An 18,385-nucleotide genomic window follows, 5' to 3' on the forward strand; every position below is an offset into this window, starting at 1 on the left:
CAAATAATAACAATCTAAATTCAATTTAGATTAGATATTAGCAAACATGTATGTGCGGCGACCTGTACAGGAAGGTCTAATTCTGACCTCATATTTATTTTGATTTCTGGATGTAACCCGATGTACATAATCCCATATGGACCAGGCAGCTCAAACCCCCTCTCAAAAACGGTCTTAAGGAAAAGACGCAGGGAAAGACATGCTGCAGGGAAATAAAACGCCGTTTGTTCTTTGCAGGTTTTATTTGTTTCTCAAATACAGGAGAGTTAATGTACAGAAGGACAAAGAATTTCATCAAGAACTGTACAATATTTACAACACTTTTTTTTTCCTTTTTATGGAAAATTAGATTGTTTTCAAAATAAGTCATAGTATGCACAAACATCAAAATGATAAAAATGAAATGACTTTCTTTAAATATTACTTATTTATACTCCTTCCCATGTGGGAAACGGATAGTTTACTTTTTTCTTGCACCTGCATGAATGATGATGAACAGAAGCACAACAATGTTAAGTTTCAAATAGAATTTCCCATCTTTTTTTTTCTTCCTTTTCTTTCTTTTTTTGTTATTTTACACCCACCTTATTACACCCCATATATCTGTCTCAGCATCTGTTCTTTTCTGCAGAGGGGAAGACGGCTAGGATAAGTGGGTAACAACTGTATACTGAACCTGTGGCAAATTAAAAATAATAAGAACAATAAAATGCTAGGGCAGCCACCCAGTGCTTGTGAGAGTTTAAGTTAAAAACCTCCTCATATAAATAATAAAAATGTGTTTATATATTATCACACAGCAGGCTGGAGCTGCCCTTCACAGAATACTGGATGAGGGACAGAGAGGAGAAAGAGTGTGTTTATCATCACATTTCATGTCAATCTGAGGACGAGTCCATGTTCACACTCTGCACACAGTTTTAAAAAGCATTCTCACCTTCTTCCACTCTTTTCAAAAGCCAACAGCTGACGTTAGTCTTCAAAAAATAATTTATGTAAAAACTAAGTGGTAATAGTTTCTCTTTGAGCTATTGTCTTTATGACACACAGTTAACAAGATGTCAGTGACTCCTCCGGTGACTTGGCGTTTGAAGCTCCTCCTCTGTTGTCCATCCAATTCCTTTTTTTTTTTCTTTTTAAACCAATGGGCCAGTTCCATCTTGACATGCCTGTGGCCCCTGGAGGGGTGGTGGTGGGGGGTCCATTCCTTCACACAAAGTAAGTAAGACATTTCTTTAGTCTTTTGATCATCAAGAAGAAAAAGAAGAGAGGCCAGTGTCTGAGGTCACATGAACAGACCCCCTTGTGTTCGGCACTGGCCTTGCAAATCAATCCTCAGATCTTAGAGATGTGAGGAGAGTCGATGGGGGGGGCTGTACAGTAGGATCCATCTTTGTTTTTTTGTATTTCTTTTCGTAAATCTTCATTCTCTCCTGCAGTCACCTCAGGCTTTGGTGCTGAGCGTGAGCAGCTCAATGAAGGAGCTGAAGAGGGTGTCCAGCCAGCTCTGGTTGGCCATGCACTGCTGCACCACTTCCTCCTGACCGGGGTCTTCAGCTGCCTGTTCAATGGTGTGGGTCTGGGGGGGGGGGTAAACAGACTTTCAGAATCATGGTTGAATTGATGCAACAGAACTGGTGCATGCCGACATTTGCTTACCTCCTTCTTGCACTGTAAGAAGGTGTGGTATTTATAGTGATGTAGAGAGTGGTAGAGACTGTAGATCCGGTATGAATCCGCTGACAGTTTAATGTCCTAAAATTGAGATTAGAATAAAAAGCAATGCTTTAATAAAAAAGAAGCATTAATCCAATCTCACAAAAGTGAAGCAGCCTCACAAACCCAGAGGGTTTTATTCCACCTGTCACACACCCCACATGCTTTCACTCTCCAACTTCTTTTTACAGTGATTAGCAATTCCGTATCCATGACAACCAGGATCAATCAGCTGGTTAGACAGTACAATTTTGCCATGGTAACCAACAAACCCATGCAATACCTGACAGCTCAAGTTAAATTGAAAAGCACCAAATCCCCCTTCGTGAAGGATGTTTTAAACTTGAAATCGATGCAGCTCCCACTGACCCTCTGACCCCCCCCCACACACACACACTCACCTGTGGTTTAGGCAGAGACTTCTTAACTCTGTTGAGAGTCTTGCGGTTGTAAGCATCCCCGCTGAGTCGCACCCTCACCACACCTGAATCCAGGGGGTCCACGATGATCTGGGGGTATGCATGCAGAACCTCCTACCAGGCAGAACACGGATGGCGCAGGTCAAAAATGATACAGAAGAAAAATGAAATGATAAATATATACCCATTACCAATATCTTTGTATAATTTCTATTATTAATTTGATTTTAAATGGTCGTCAAATGATTTTACTTTAAATCCAAACCTATAGACCCTCCTCACACCCTGGAGGCAGTAGATTTATCATTTTTAATCTTTGTCATTATTGCTGTGTATTTCCTGCTCAAAATAGGCCTCTACCAGTTTAAATCATGGGCGCAAGAAAAATGGAGGAGAAAATCCACGATTCTGAGAGAGGGGAAAGGCCAGCAGGACAGGCAGGACAGATTACCTGGTGCTGAGAGCTCATGCTGACTCTTCTCAACAACCTCCTCTTCTGTTCGCTGAGGATGCTGTCAATCTTCCTCATCGGGGGGAGGTAAAGCTCATCTGGGGGCCAATCAAGACACAGCGAGTTATTATTCAGGCATCTGCCAATCATTCTAACAGTAAAGGCAGACTCAAAGCTGATCTTTTCAGAACACCATGCCAAGCTTGATGTAAATGGATCCTCAAACTGATCAATTTAAAATTTTCAGCTGTCATTTTCGAGACTAATCCTGAAACGCTACTGTGCAAAACTGACTCACATGAGGGCTCACGGTGCTGCTGCTGCTGCTGTACTTGTCAGTAGCATTTTAAAAAGAGGCTTTGATTGTCAGTAAAGAGTCACCAAGTGGGCTTACTCACCGGCTGTATCTTCCAGGGCTTGGATCATGTCAGGGTCTAAAGCAGTGCTGACCAGCATCTCCACATAACTCCTGAACATCTCCCTCATTGCCCGGTTGTTCACTCCACCTTTTACTGGCACTGTGAGGAAGAGAGCCAGAGCTTCAATCCAGAACCAACCTTCTGACATAAACACCAGGAGACACTACCCAAACATCTCAACAGCATCTTACTTTCATTCTCGCTCTCTGAGGAGTCCGAGTCAGAGGATGAGGGTATTTCTTTCAGCCACTTCTTCCTCTTCTTGGGTGGTGGCTCTGCCTTCACTTTGGCTAGCTTGGACTTAGGCAGGCGCTCAGCCCTTTCCTTCTCCTTCCTCTCCAATGCTTTCTTCTCTTCCTTTCCTCTCCCTCGTTCTGCCGTGGCAGCACGTTTCTCGACTTTCTCCTGCTGGAGATGCACTCGCTTCTCCTTCTCCCTCTCCTTTGTCTTGAGTACAGAAGCTGACGCTTCCTTACTCTCCCGTGGTTCTTTTGTCATTATGGCTGCTGTAGATGATTTCTCCTTTTGGTCCCTCTGGACTGGCGGGGTCACTCTTTCCTCTTTCTCAACTTTTAGCGGCACCTGCGTGGCAGGAGGGGAAGCCATTTTGGGGAGGGGCTGGCGCCTGTGACACAGGAAGAAAGTGCAAAAGCACCCCAATTAAATACAATGGATGGCAATTTCACCACGTGCTACCTAGGTCTAGTACCAAACTGAGGAAGAGGAATTCTGATCTCAGTTCATCTTAATAAAGCAGAATTCCCTACCCACAGATTTTTATGCGTCAAATACCTGACAGCAGGTGTGGCTCTGCGCCAGGGTCTTCGAGAGCAGACTCTCACATAGTCCTTCTTGTTGACATTCTCCAGAAATTTGACATAGATTCGCTGGTATCGCTTCTTGGCATCTCCAAAATAGCCCAGATACTGATTCAGAAACAGGTCAAAAAATGTGTTAATGTATAAACACACACACGCGCGCGCGCACGCACACACCTACGTTGCAGTATAAAATACAGGACTTATGAACCAGAATTTGAACCATGGTGCATCAATGTGAATGTTTGCAGGTTTGAATCCCAACTGCTTGGTGGGAACTCACATTGCTTGTGGCGCAGAACTGCCTCTGTCCGTCTTTGATCTCTGGGCTAAACTTCTGCAACAGCGCCTTCTGCACCCTCCAAATAGGTGGAGGCTCCCGGCCCGTCTGCAGGGCCACCTGTGACCAAGTGTGCACATATGAGTCTTTAAATCCAGACCAGTCATTAGAATAGTCTAAACAAGGCTACAGGGCAGGCCTGCAGAGGTCCATTTTTCTTGAGCGGTTTTGACGGTGTAACACAAACGTTTCACAACAAGAGTCACTACCTTTAGAGTACGGATGTCTTCCACTCGCACCACAAACTCGTCCCTTTCTCTGAAGATGCCCTCGCCGCCACTCTCACTCTCATCCTCCTCACTCTCTCCAGCAATGGCAGCATCCTCCTGCTTCTGTGCCAGATGCAGTGAGGTGATTTTTGGTGGTAGAGGTTCTTCGGGTGAGGCGGGGGACTCTGGTGATGGAGACGGCATGGGAGAGTCTTTCTGAGGTGGGGGAGGAGTGGAAACAGGGGGAGGTTGGGGTGAGGCTGGGGGAGGGATGGCAGCGGGTGATGCAGGGGGCGAAGAGGGTGATGTGGGAGCGGCGGGGCTCGGAGGCTGGGAAGCCCCCTGTTGTTCTTCTGGTGGAGGTAAGGGTGAGGGGATTGAGAGGGGAGGAAGGGGGGAATGAGAGGGGGAGGAGGATGAGGCAGGTGATGGAGGAACAGAAGGAGGTTGAGGAGTTGCTGGAGCAGAGGGAACCTCAGGGAGGGGAGCTAGAGAAGCAAAATCGAGAGAATAAAGTTAATGGCAGTCCTAAATTTAGAATCTTCGTACATTTGCCTAAAAAATGACCTGGAGAAATGGATGAAATCTTACCCTCGATATTAGGTGCACCCAAGGTTTCTAGCTGTGGTTCTCTTTCCTCCATCATATCACTTTCTCCATCCCCACCGGTGCTCCTCTCCTCTTCCTCCTCCTCTTCTTCCTCCTCCTCTTCTTCCTCCTCCTCTTGCTCTTTACTGTCTTCCATGTGTCCATCTTCTGGCTGGAGCACATCCGGCTCGCTGGACTGGTTCATATCTTGAGGCGTGTGCATGGTAGGCTGAGGGCTAAGTGCAGGGGGCTGCAGTGGGGGGGTGAGTGGGGACTGAGAGGGCTGAGGCTGAGGCTGGGGGGGTGATGGAGAAAGTTGGGGCTGGATGTTAGCTGTTAGCTGAGGGGTATCATACAGAGCAGAGATGGCTGATGAGATGCTCTTCTGGAGGTCCTGGTTTTTCCCTACCGAGTCTTCCTCATCAGATGAGAAAGATGGCAATGTTTCCAGGTTTCTCTTCAGCTCATCTTCCAAGCGTTTAGGACTGGAACAGTTGCCCAAAGCTAAACCGCCATTCCCCTCACTGTCACCAAAGGGCGGTGGTGGGGGTGGAGGAGGTGGGGCGGGAGAGAGTGGGCGCAGGCCTCCTGACTTACAAGGTGAGGTTTCACCATTGTCATGGTCCATTCCTGGAGAAATGTCCAAGCCGGGTGGTCTCTTCCCTGACTTAAGAAAATCCAAAAACGAAGCAACAAACCCAGCTTTGGATTCAGAATCCTTTTCATCACCCTACAAGGAACAAAGCAAAAAAACATACCATCATATCAAACACCACAATTACAGTCAAGTCAATGAAAATGTCCGGATCAGATGTCAATGTTATAATGTTATAATTCTCACCCTGTCGTCCAGACCCTCCTCGTCAACACCTTCACTCATCATTTGGCTTTTCTGCTTGTTCTTCTCCTGACTTCTGGTGCTGTCAGTGCTGCAGGGTGGTCCCGGACTCAAACCCAGAGAGGGAGCAGAGCCCACAGAGCCATCTGACAGAGCAGGGTCTGTGCCAGATAAAGAATCTGTCCTCAGCAAGGCATCAGAGGAGGACAACGTACCGATGGGTAATTTGATCTGAAAGAAATTTTGGAAAACAAAAATTTCAAACTATTTTCACAGATAATGTGTATGTATGTATATATATAAACTATCCTCATTATTAGTGATTATACACGTTAGGAGATCCTTTCTTCTTCAACTATGAACCACCAATCACTCCTTTGCAACTGCCACCATTTTTTTTCTTTCCGTACTTACTTCCTTTGTTTAATTATGAAGTGTTTTTTCCCTAGCCTGGATAACACTGACCTTCAGAGGTGGAATAGGCTCATGTAGCTGCTGTGGGGGCTGCGGAGGGGGATGAAGCTGCTGTGGCTGCTGCTGATGAAGGTGATGGTGGTGCATCTGATCCTGGTCCTTCCCGCTCATTTCTATGTACATGTCCTCCCTCCGTCCTCCTCGGCCTCGGCTTCCGCGACCTCTGCCTCTACCTCGTCCTTCTACAGTGAAGCCTCCACCTACTCCAGTGCCTCCCATTTCTCCCATCATCCCTCGTGGCGCGTAAGGCTCAGGCATTGGGCGGATGCGTGGCCTGCCTCTGGGCCTGGGAGGACCCTCTCTCTTGGGTCTTGTGGGCTTTCTGCCCCTCTTCTTGGGCCCATCCTGAGGCAAAATAGCATGTGAACCCATAGAGGAGTAGCCAGACGAGTGGTAGAAGTCAATATCACTCATTAGAGGGCTCAAGGAGCCACTTCCTCCCTTTCTACAGCTGGACACCAAGTCAGGCAACAGGTCCGGAAGCCTTCGGCTATTTAACCGGATGTCGGCCGGTTGGTCAGCTTTATCTTCATCATCTTCAAACTCATATTCCTGGGCATAACTTTTCTTCGGCAATGTGTTGGGGTCCCTGCGCTCCTTTAACAGATGGAAAGAACTGGACTTAAGAAGTTTCTTGGGACGAGACGAGCAAAAAATTGGAGACTGGAGACCTCCGGGACCAGCGCCTGTGCTAGTTCCTCCTGGCCCAGCAGACATCTTAGCTCCAGAGTTGTTAGGGCCAGCAGCATTGGAGCCCATACCCATAGCAGGAGCCTGAGACTGGATTAATCCGAGCTGTTCTGTGTTAACAGTAGAAGGGAGTTCGTGGGTTTTGAGGGAATCAAGATCTAAAGTCATGGTGTTGTTGCTGGGCTCTTCCAGACCATGACAGTAGGGTTCATAACCCTGATCTCCACCATGGTGACCCATGATGTCATAGCCAGCCCCGCCGCTACCACCCGAGCCGCCTCCACTCTGTCTAGCTTTCATGGAATCCATTCCCTCTTGTCCAGTGTGGCTTTCATTCATCTCGTCCTGCCCAGGTCCTGCACCTCCAGCACAGCTCGACTTGTAGTCCTCAGTGCAAAACATGTCTTCCATTCCTGGAAAAAAGGAGCGGTCCTCATCCTGAAGAAGGGAATCTGGGAAGCAGATAGACGTTAGGGGTACAAAGCGGTTATTTTGTTGATTCTGTTCTGCTTTCTCCACTGGGCTAACGGTATCAAACTGGTGCTGTTCTGAGCGTTGCTGGTCCAGGGTGCTCTGTTGAGGGGGTAGTTGAGATGACAGTGCCTGCTGTGGGTCGGGCTGAGGTTGGGAGTGGGCTGAGGCTGACGGCGGGGGTATATGGTGAGGGTGGCTGTGAGGGTGATGAGAGTGAACCTGTGGGTGTTGAGAGCCGGGGTGCTGTTGCTGCTGCTGCTGCTGCGAGTGATGCTGTGAAAGATGGTGCATGTGTGACGGGGTGGATAAGCCAATATCGGGCTCCGAGAGGAAAGAGTGGAGCTCGGAGGCTGGGTGTGGCTGCGAGTGGTGGTGGGATGGGTGCTGCCTCTGTTGGTCTTGCTGTCTGTGGCGGTCACCGCCCGCGCCGCTCCTTCCACCGCTGCCAGGTCCGCCTCGTCTGTCTTCCACAACGGCTACATCCGTGCTGGAGGTCTGAGAGAGGGAGCGCTCCAACATATCTAACGAAGACACCACGGAGCTTTGCTTGACCTGGCCCGGCTCATGCTGATGTGGAGGGGGCCCGTGATTGTAGTGAGCTGCTGCAACCTCCAAAGCCTGGGACTGGAGCTGAAGCTGGAGCTGAGTGGTCTGGGACTGAGACTGATGCTTACTTGTGCCAAGTGCTCCACCAGCGCTCTCCATCACAGCTTGCTGTTGGCCCATTGAGTGCTGCTGTTGGGGATGAGAGTCCATTTTATGATGCTGTTGATGTTGTGGATGAGAATCGATCTTGTGGTGCTGTGGATGCTGATGGGGTTCCATCTTCTGGTGCTGTTGATGCTGAGCGTGGGCATCCATTTTTGGGTGTTGCTGATGCGCTTGGTGGGAGTCCATTTTGTGATGCTGTTGGTGTGGCCGATGGGAGTCCATCTTGTGGTGCTGCTGATGGGGCTCCAGCTTGTTTCGGGTGGTGTGGGACAACACGGACTGGAGTAGGTGAGGAGGCTGGCGAGACTGATCAGTCGGAGAGTCCATGAGGGACACGGCAGTTTGAGCCTGGGAATGCTGTTGCTGGACTTCTGGGGTTTTCCGAGGGAAAGGGATTTCAGCGCGATCTTGTGGTTTCTTCTGAAGCTCCATTTGAGTGTGGGGGGGTATCTGACTGTGTGAGGAAACATGCTGGTTGTGTGAGGAGTGTTGGGGAGCAAGAGAGTGTTGGCTGTATGGATCTCCCCTCCCATAGTGGACTACTGAGCCTAAGTTGTCATGGTGATGGAGATGGGAGTGTACTTGCTCGGCGCTGCCTCTCCCTCCACTGCTCCTGCTGCTTCCAACAGCTCTGTCGTTCCTCTGCTGCTGTGGCTGCTGTTGGTGATGGTGTTGATGCTGTTTCTTTAGCGACATCTCCAGCTGATTATCCAGTCCTGAGATGGATCCCCCTGCCCCTGCATTACCTACGCCAGCTGTGGCTGTAGCGCTGTGCGTGCGTATGACACTCTGGGGGTGGTAGCGCTCCTCAGACGTTTTACTCATGTCATAACTCAGCCCTTTGCCTGAATCGGTGGCCGGGGGCACTGACTGGGGCTGAGGCTGCGTTTGCTGTGACGTCTGCTGGGGTTGTTGCTGAGGGTGGTGATGCGAAGCCTGAGGAGCAGGACTCGCTTGTGCTTGCAGCAGGTGTTGGATCAAGAACTCGTCGTCATCGTCTACTTCCTCTTGGGATCTCTGGGCGCCGACTCCTAACATGGAAGCGTCGGCTTTTGTTTTGGAGGAGGTGGAATGGTAGGACTGAGGCTGCGAGCTTGGGCCTCTGGTATCAGGGTATCCCTGTGGAGAGGATAGGAAGGTGGGGGAAAGAACTGAAGAAATATATTTATTAGATCCTGCACCCCCTGGAGATTGTGTTGGACATGTTGGCACTGGAGAGTGCAACCCTGGACGAATGATGGCCGAATTGCCGGATGGAGAGGGACTAGAATCAGGAATGTGGTAGGACCCCCCACCACTACCGCTTCCACCTCTCTCATTGGTCATACTATTTCCTGCTCCTCCTGCTGACCCAGAGTTACCACTTCCAGTGCCACTATTATTCCCTCCAGCTGACGCTCCACTACCCGAAGAGCCACTGGATCTCAACAGTGCCGGGGAATGACCTGGGGCTCCGTAACCCAGTGACGGGCTCCCAGCTCCAGCCAGAGATGAGGGAAGCGATCCGTATGCAGAGTCAGTCCCGTATATGTCAGTGGAGTATGACTGGCTGCGTCCTCCTAAACTCCCGTAGCCTTTTCCTGTCGTGCCTGAGCTCAGGTCTTGGGCCTGTGGTGAACTGAAGCCCCCGTAGGACTGAGCAAGGTGAGAAGTGGGGGGCTGATTGGGGGAATATGACTGTGTCTGTTGTTGGGGAGGGGTCTGGCCAGTAAGAGCGGAGGTTGGGGTCTTCACTGGAGGAACGGGAGAACCGTAGCCTGAGAGACAGGACTTAGGGAGTGACTGAGGGGCTGAGGTTGAGGTCACAGGGGGTTGCTGCTGCTGGGGGGCAGGGGGAGGAGGAGCCTGGGGTGGTGGCTGCTGTCTTGATGGCGCAGCACTGGAACTAGAGGTGGGAATTGAGTTAGAGGGATGAGCCCCAGAGGTGGCAGAGGAAGAAGAGGAGGAAGAGGACGTTGAGGATGCAGACGGGGGTGTGAGGGGCGTTCTTGAGGATGACGCTGAGCTCGCAGAAGAGTAGCCACTACTGGAGCTGCTTTTGGTACCTTTGCCAGCTGAGGAAGAGGAGGAGGATGACGACGAAGAGGAATAGGGAGGCTGACTTATTGGTCGATATTGTTCAGTGCGAGTGGCAGGCTTGTGATCGGATGAGGGACTCTGGTCGCCCAGTGGACTGCACGAAAGACCAGCATGCCTGTGGTGAGTGGCAATCTGCTGGTACCCAGCGCCTCCACAGCTGAGATAGTGCTGAAGGGAGTGGGCAGCAGAGGACGAGAGCTGCGACTGGGATGGCGTCGGTCGCTGGTAGTGCTTGATGACGCTGTCCTGTCGAGGTACGGCCCGTTCCTGGGCAGAGTTGGACTGGGACTGGCTCTGAGACTGCGGCTGGGCAGAGGAAAATACTGATGCATTGTACAGCTGGGACGACTGGTCCTGTAGCTGTGACGACAGCAGGTTGAACTGGTGCGACTGCAGGTGCCTAGCAGATGACGCCTGGGCTGACGTGGCACTCGTGGGATCCTGGCTGCCCCTATACGCAGCTGCGGCAGCACCCTGCGAGGACAGGAGTCTATCAAAACCCAGGCTAGACTGGGAGGGAGCCTTGATGTGTAGTAGTGGGTCATGAGGGGACAGGAGGCCATTAGACGTGGGACTAAATGTGGGCGTATCCTGGAGGGAAAGGGAGGCGGCAGGGAAAGAGCGGCTGGAGAAGGATGCTGGATGCTGATAGGCTGAGAGAGCTGAGGAGGAAGGGAAAGAGCCAGAGCCAGGGAGGGCTCCGGAGATGAAGAGTTCAGGAGGAGCAGGCGTGTGCATCGCTGTGAGGAAGAGGAAAACATTTTGGAAAAATTACTATCATCAAATTTTCATGTCACGGACTCAAAAGTGAAAACATAAATTTACGTTCAACTTGCATCTATTTAAAATACAGCTAAATGCTTAAATTGTGTAGGAAAATTTAAGCGGCACGAGAACAATTCTACTACATCGTTAGCTACGATACCAGCTATGGGGACCGCTGACAATCAACACATGGACGAGATTTCACGTGGTCCCACCTGTCTGCCAGGATGGTGTGCGAAACTGGGAAAGTAAGGAGGAGGCAGAAGGTGGAGGTTGAGGACCCCGGGACTCCAGGGCTGAGATCAGATTCATGACGGAAGCGTCTGGTGCGGAGGGGCTGGCATGGTGGAGACCAGTGTCGAACAGCCCGGACAGACCTTTCGGAAGGAAATTTAAAAATATATATAGAAATGAATAATCTGATTGCGATTGTTAATCTCTCCTCTGTCAGATAAAGATTGAATATGAACACAAACCTGAATAAGAATGATTATTAATACAGTCTAGACCTGAACTGTGAAATGCCAAGCGTACGTTCAACTAAAACAATTAACTATATTGCTGAAATCCCCAAAAACCAAGTTCAAAAGCAGAATACAGGCACTCCTAAGAACAATGTGGAGTCTTAGACGCACTGTGCGGGAATGAGCACATTATTCATTATCCCTAATTTAAGCCAGCACATAAAAGGAGTGAAGCAATAATTCACTGCAAGGGCCCCTTACGGTCGTGACAGAGAAGGTATGACATTTATCTCACCCAAACTCCGTCCAGCTGCTCCCCAAGCCCCGCCTTGGCCAGAGCTCCCTGGGTGGTGATTGGTGGCATAGCCCTGCAGAGGGTGTGGGGTGGCGTAGGCTTGCCGGTGAAGGAGCTCAGACTCCGGGTGGGATGATCTGGAACTCCCATATACAAGGCTATGAAGGAGTGGAGGGTTATTAAGCATCATTAAATCTCACAATATATTTACATGAGCAGGAATTAGAGTTGTGGCCAGGCATGGATCTTTTCTTTTTTTTTTTTTAACATTATACCAAAGTATGACATGCAAATAAATTGATTTCTAAATTTAAGAAAAATAAAATCTGCCCCTTACCTGTCACGTCAAAGATATAAATATTTCTCCTCTAACTCTAACTTCGCAGCAGTATTCTTCCAAGTAAAAACCCAGAATGGGTCATTTTCTTGTTGTAGTAGAAATGTGTGAAATCAGTGTTAAAATACAATTAATGCTGGAATGGCTCCCACACGTCAATGTGGAGTTACAGAAAATGCAAACCAGTTACACTAGTAATTTAAGGTAGATGCAAAAATAAAGCAGCACTTCATTTGCAATTATAATGACAAACCCACATGATCAAACCAGGACGCAGTTTGGAAATCTATCCAGCTAAGCTCTTGATTCACCACTGGGAATTTGCCATTTCCAGAACTCGGCTTCATAAGGGATGGATGAAATGCGTGGCTGGTTGTGCTGGCCAGAAAACATGCTAGCTTTTTTTTCTTTCTTTCTTTCTTTTTGCTGTTAGTAGCACCACCTATCAGCGATGCACAGCAGCTTTGGTACCAATGAAGAGACAAGGCCCAGACTACGAGGCCAGTGTGCAACGTTTAAATAAAAACCATTGGTAGCCGCAGTTCAGACTCGGCTTAAATGAAAAATAGCTCCAGTCCCTTCGTAGCAAAGAACGATACTTGATTTGTATGCAAATATTTAATGTGTTGATGTGCTCAACAGCTGGATGGTGCAAGTCGACGCTTATGAATGCTAAGATGCATGCAAACATTAGCAACTAGCCAGGTTTATTTATCCAAATACCGCTTCGTACGGAAAGGGAGGAAGACGTGTACCTCTAATTTAGGTCAGCAAATACTACCGTACCGAACAGCCCTAAATATGTGTAATGAACGATCAGAAAGATGTAATGATGCTTTCATGCACAGGCCTCAAATTGTGTGCAACCTAGCGCTAGCTTGCAGGCTAACGGGCAGCTAATAGGGCTACTGTACCCTCCTCAGTCCAGATCGTTTTTGACATCTTGCACAATTTACGATCGCGGCTTCGCTTTGAATTTTAGATTACACTTGATGGAACGCTTAATGCCAACAGAATAGTGTGCTCGCAAGTGAATTATGCAATTTAAAAATCAACCACAAATTATATTGATCACGCGTAAGCAAAAGGTCTCAGAAACCAGAACATGGAGCAGCCTGCAGTAATAGAATTGTAATTATGATTTTTTTTTTTTTTTACATTTTTTTATTTTATACAACGCTTGCAAAATAGCTTAATTGAATGCATCTTTCTGGCTAAGATTCAGCAGCTCATTTTGTGGCTGTCTGTCAGGGGGGGCTGCAGCGTCTGCACCCGGGCAGCTTCATCAATTCGCCGAATTTGTCTCCCAGCGTCTGTGTCCAGGCCTGCACGCAGGGAACAATAATTCCTATGGATGCTCCAGACATACCCCCACCTCCAACCCGCCAGGTCCACCTAAAACCCCCGTCTGTCAATCACACAATTCGAGTCCCCAACCTTTCCTTTCTCCACCCCGCCCACCCCCACGACACGCACACGGCTGCGATCGTGTTTAAATAATATCACTATGCAACTGTTTGGATGACAATGCACAACACATAATGGAAAGGCATGGCTCCATAAATGAAGCCAGCGGCGACAATTCTGTTTACACGGGTCACGCCGTGCCCCGCAAAGTACCAGTGATGCGTGCACATTGTCTGAATCCGATGCATACCTTGCTTTTGCCGATCGCTCGTAACTCCATCCTGCTCCTGCGCCCAAATCGCCAAATCCAGTTCCCGGGTAATTTCTATCCATTTAGGTGGTTCTAATGTGTGCGATGAGGACGAAAGCGACAAGATCGTCGCAGAGCAGATTACGGGAGGAAAATCCAGTCTTTCTCGTTCTCGGTTTCAGGCTATTTTCCCCGGTTTCATAAGCAAGTCCTCAGGAGTGGAAAACAGCATATTGAAAGAGAAATGGTGGGGAGGAGGAGAAAGCTGGATGAAAAAAGAGGGGGGTCTACGGGGTTATAATCCAACCACCTCAAAAAAAGCCAGCCTTTCTCCTTTTCCTGCGTCTTTCGCGTTTCTCATTTCTTCCACGATCGCCGATGAAGTCCGAAATCAGCGTGGCTCATGATGAAGATGCCGCGGTTTCGGCCGCCGATGAGCCAAATGCTGCTAAACATTTGATTTGAATGCGTCCCTTTTCACCGTCTCTCCTCCCCTTTCTTTAGGCTAGGCTGAGGCTACGCTGCTAGCAACAGGGGGAAAAAAAGATCGCGTTCGACGGGCCACGTTGGTACCAATCATTCCTCGCAGACGAGCAAAGAAATGTCCCCTTTTTCACAATCTCTTCTTTTTTTTTTCCGTCGCATGCAAAAATCGTTCCCACCCCCTCCGGAGCCGAGCTAGCAGCAGATGCTAGCTGTCATTAACGACGCATCAAAATAAAACGGGGCTGCTTTTATTGAACAAAATGCCCGCTCCCCGCGCTTCTGCCTCCTTCGGGAGCTCCAAAAAAAGCGACCCGACGACGCGTTCGGTCGGCGGCACACGGGCAGCCGGGGTGCGGGGGGGTCGAAACGAGCGCAAGCGGAGGAGGACGCGTAAAGAAAGCAGGCCGCGTTTTAATATTTTTCACTCATTTTCCTCTGGAGACGCCATTTTTGAAGGCGGCTGTCCGTCCTCGCTCTCTCCGCCTCTCTCCCCGTCTCACCGCGGAGCCTCGCTCACTTCCACACTGTTGGCGATGACCTCCAGTCACCGACCCACAGCCCCGCGAATGCCTTCATATAATTCGCTATTTCGGACTACATTTTTTTTCCACGGGCACGGTTTTAAAAAAGAAAAAAAAAGAAAAAGCAGCTGTTCTCGGCGCGTCTGTCTGAGACACATCGGAGAGAAAAGCAGATTCACGCAGACATCCTGCAGTTACACGTCTTCGGATGGAGACGGGGTGCACGGCGTTGTCTGACGCCTCGTTACATCGACAAAGATTGTCCATATTATATGCACATATGCGAGGATGCCCCCCCACCCCCCTCAAATATTAGAGTCTGCATATTGTTCTGTCTGCTCGCCCATATGGATCTGATATGCGTTCATTTGCTTGCCAGCAGATGGCACGGTGGTTTTAATAGTGGTTGCCACAGAGAAGCTGATAACTGAGGCTCACGTTTCGATTTTATTGCCATTAAACAAGGTGTGTTATGGGTATGACTGGCACATGAAGCTCGGTGTGTGTGTGCGTGTGTGTGTGTGTGTGTGCCAGGCCGCTGAATAAATGTTGCAAGATTCGACTTTAGTTCATGTCTTTGGGATCCCTTTGTTGATAGGTGATATCGACGCAGACACTCGGTGTACCTGTTCACGCCATTAACTGAGCACAGCGCACATTTACGCACAAATTCATCATAGCGCCTGTTCATCGCGTCGCCCCCTGGTGGTGGAACTCAATTATGCGACTACAGCCTCTTAGATATTTAGTAACCATCAGTTTCTTCGGGAATTATGGATTTTTTTAAAATCATATTACCTACATGTAATACAATTAATATTCGTATTCTTATTATTTTCAAGCTGTTTGGACCACAAACCCTATGAATGATATCCCACATCACGTATGTTATTCTGTCATTTACAGTGAATTGTGCATTCCGTCGTCTTTTTATTCTACAATTTGAATTTACCTGGAATTCGCCCTTCCCTGCTTGGAAGGGCGAATTCCGTGACTGTCCTGTCCGTGGCTGAAAGGGCAGCATGAAGACATGGAGTGAGAAAAGGAAGTGCAGAGAATATTAAAAGCAGAGCAAATATTTATGAACATGGATGTGGAAGTTTAAGATTTTAGTATTATGAAACGTAGTCAGTTCTATTTATAGTTCAGTGATAAACGCCAGTTTGCCCCTCAGATATTATTTTAAATTAAACCCTGTGAGTTTAAATTGTTGGAAATAGGAAACAAAGTTGTTGTTTTTTAAAATAATCAATTAAGAAGGGTCCTACAATTAAATATTTATGGATTACTTCCCAGCTAGTTAGTGGCATAGTTTTGAACAGCATGGTCAATGCTAATTTGACATTTTATCTGTTAAAGAAATGCTACAGCTCTCAGCTCATCCTGATCATCAGTCAATTCTCTTTTCAGGAAAAAAAGGCCTCCCCCCGTGAGGGTTTTAGATGCATTATGAGGTCTTTGTGATGCAAAATGCTTGACTCAAAAGGGCACTTCTATGCATATTCATTGAGAGGACTGTAAAACAAAAAGAGGAATGAAGGAATCTGAAAGGACCGGGGGAATGAAGTGAAGAGGAGCGGTGAAATAAAACAAACATAACAGGTGGGGAGAGAAGTTTGGCGTTTTAGGAGCGTCCATCGCCACTCAGGCTCACCGTGCTCCGTCGGTGTGGTTCCTCCTTCCTCCCTCCCTCCGTCCATCTCTGTGACTAACTGTAACCACTGTTGACAGCAGCACCACACCTTCACCAACTCCAGCTCCCTTCTGTCAAAATGCCAGACTCTAATGAAGCTGTGCCAGCATCCTGCCAGGTCATCAAAGGGGACATCGACAAATGGTGAGTCTTGACCCCGCCACACCTTTTGTACAGCTCGATACGGGGCTGTTTTATACACAGCTTCTCCAGTAATTCACTTGTTTTGGTGCTGAGCTGCATCCTTAAGTCCTTCAGGGTGTCACATCTGGGGTCTCCTTGCTGCTGGAGTGCATCATCTGATGAACCAGCCATAATAGCAAACACAGAATATTTGCTCACTATTCTGAGGGAATAACGCCAGGTGCAGACGACCGTCACATGTACCATGCCTTGAGATGCATAAATAGACCCAAGGGTTAAAATGGTCCGTCCGCATGTACCGTATGACCTACAGCTCAGAGAGGGCCCTCACATTCCTGCTGCTTCATGTTACATGTTATAAGTATCAGACATTTGGCGTCTGTCCACGTGGGGCCGTGATGAGTGGAGCCGCTGTGCAGATTGTTGTCATATCGCAGATAAGGACGAACAACTACGACATTGCTGCATAATCCATTTGATGCAGCGTGCAGTTTGAAATGCTTGTTGGAGAATAATCCCGCTGCGCGTGCACTTTCACTGACTCTGTCTTTGTGTTCCAGCGTTCAGAAGGGAGCAGAAGACTGTAACGATCTGCTAGACGCTTTCCAGGCTTGTGTAAAAACACTGTCGGAGGGCTCATAATTCATTCAATGTAACTGTAAGTTCACGCAAATCCCTATTAGTCCACGTTATAATGCCAAAATAACCCTCAAATATATATATTTTTATGTTTTTATGCCATCTTTGACAATGGGGCATTAGTGGGTTCAATAGACAGTGAAAGATAAAGAATTTCATGCACTATTTTACAAAAATGAAAAGAAAATCAAGTTCTTTTTGAATTATATAATGATTTTTTTATGTCATATTCGAATAAACCATTCAGTCCCTCAATCAATTCTTCAACCTTTTTTCATTGCAGCTTTGAAATGTGAAAATCCTTGACTTGTCCAGCATTTGGTTTACTTCACTGAACCGTGTGAAAGGCTGAAGAGCGCCGCTGCACACCTCAATCTGATGTTTCTCTCAAGGTTACGTTTCTTTCATTAAAACAGAAATCCTGTTAATATAACACCATGATGCAATTCTATTTATTAAAAGTCCCATAACACATATTTTGTAGTTGTCGTATTTAATGTGGCTGTAGTCACCTTCGCAAGGGGTGTAAAGTTTTAAAATAATGAGATGGTTGTTGAAACCTCTTTAGCAGCCAACAGTACAGTTGTTCTTAATGGAATTAGGAGGATCCTGTTAATCTCTGCTTAATCCTTGGTGGTTGCTGCAGCGAACAGTGTAATGTCACTTCCAGAGTCTCAGCTGTGTCAGTGGGGGGGCCAGTCTGGAAGAAAACCCACAAAGATGAGTTATTTCAGCATTACTCTGCAGATGTGGTGGTTTCAGGTTAGAGAAACCGCTGTATCTCTAGTAGGCAGGTCATCTAAGGGGAATGTTCACACTCATGGTTTGCACAGTGGCAAAGAATCTCCATATTGTTCCAGGTTTTAGTGCAACGAGATTTAGATTTTTTAATCTGATAGAAAAAAAAAAAACCCGACAGTGCGAGTCCCATCGGTACGAGCAAGAAAACGACGGGGGCAAATGTCTTTTCTGTCCTATTTCTGCTCGGGGTTTGGAAGCAGCTCTTTCTGGCTGCATACAAATCGAGCAGCAAGTCACAGATAAAGACGGGCTTTGGGGAATTATCCGCCTACATGCCACATTTCAAATTGAGATTTTAGAGATTTTTCAAGGCACTTTTTAGATGATATGTACCCCACCGCTCTGCTGCATTTAAAT

General features: G+C 47.9%; 1 protein-coding gene and 1 long non-coding RNA gene across 2 annotated transcripts; one reads left to right on the plus strand and one right to left on the minus strand.

Annotated features, from left to right (window-relative positions):
- Positions 1-223: 223 nt before the first annotated feature.
- prr12a (proline rich 12a) lies at positions 224-14,698 on the minus strand. Its single transcript, XM_057029158.1, has 16 exons — positions 13,745-14,698; positions 11,751-11,908; positions 11,207-11,368; positions 6,264-10,966; positions 5,802-6,029; positions 4,964-5,690; positions 4,373-4,860; positions 4,107-4,223; positions 3,798-3,931; positions 3,197-3,630; positions 2,985-3,104; positions 2,587-2,684; positions 2,118-2,249; positions 1,660-1,755; positions 1,444-1,579; positions 224-1,207 (listed from the first exon to the last, which is right to left on the minus strand). The coding sequence occupies exons 1-15, from the start codon at positions 13,825-13,827 to the stop codon at positions 1,445-1,447; spliced, it is 7,815 nt and encodes a 2,604-aa protein (XP_056885138.1). The 5' UTR covers positions 13,828-14,698; the 3' UTR covers positions 224-1,207; position 1,444.
- Positions 14,699-15,093: 395 nt separating this feature from the next.
- Positions 15,094-17,701, plus strand: LOC130524018 (uncharacterized). Its single transcript, XR_008950057.1, has 3 exons — positions 15,094-16,588; positions 17,149-17,246; positions 17,511-17,701. It is a non-coding gene; the product is annotated as an uncharacterized LOC130524018 (long non-coding RNA).
- The last annotated feature ends 684 nt before the right edge of the window (positions 17,702-18,385 follow it).

This window comes from Takifugu flavidus, chromosome 1, assembly GCF_003711565.1.
Source record: "Takifugu flavidus isolate HTHZ2018 chromosome 1, ASM371156v2, whole genome shotgun sequence".
NCBI lineage: Eukaryota > Metazoa > Chordata > Actinopteri > Tetraodontiformes > Tetraodontidae > Takifugu > Takifugu flavidus.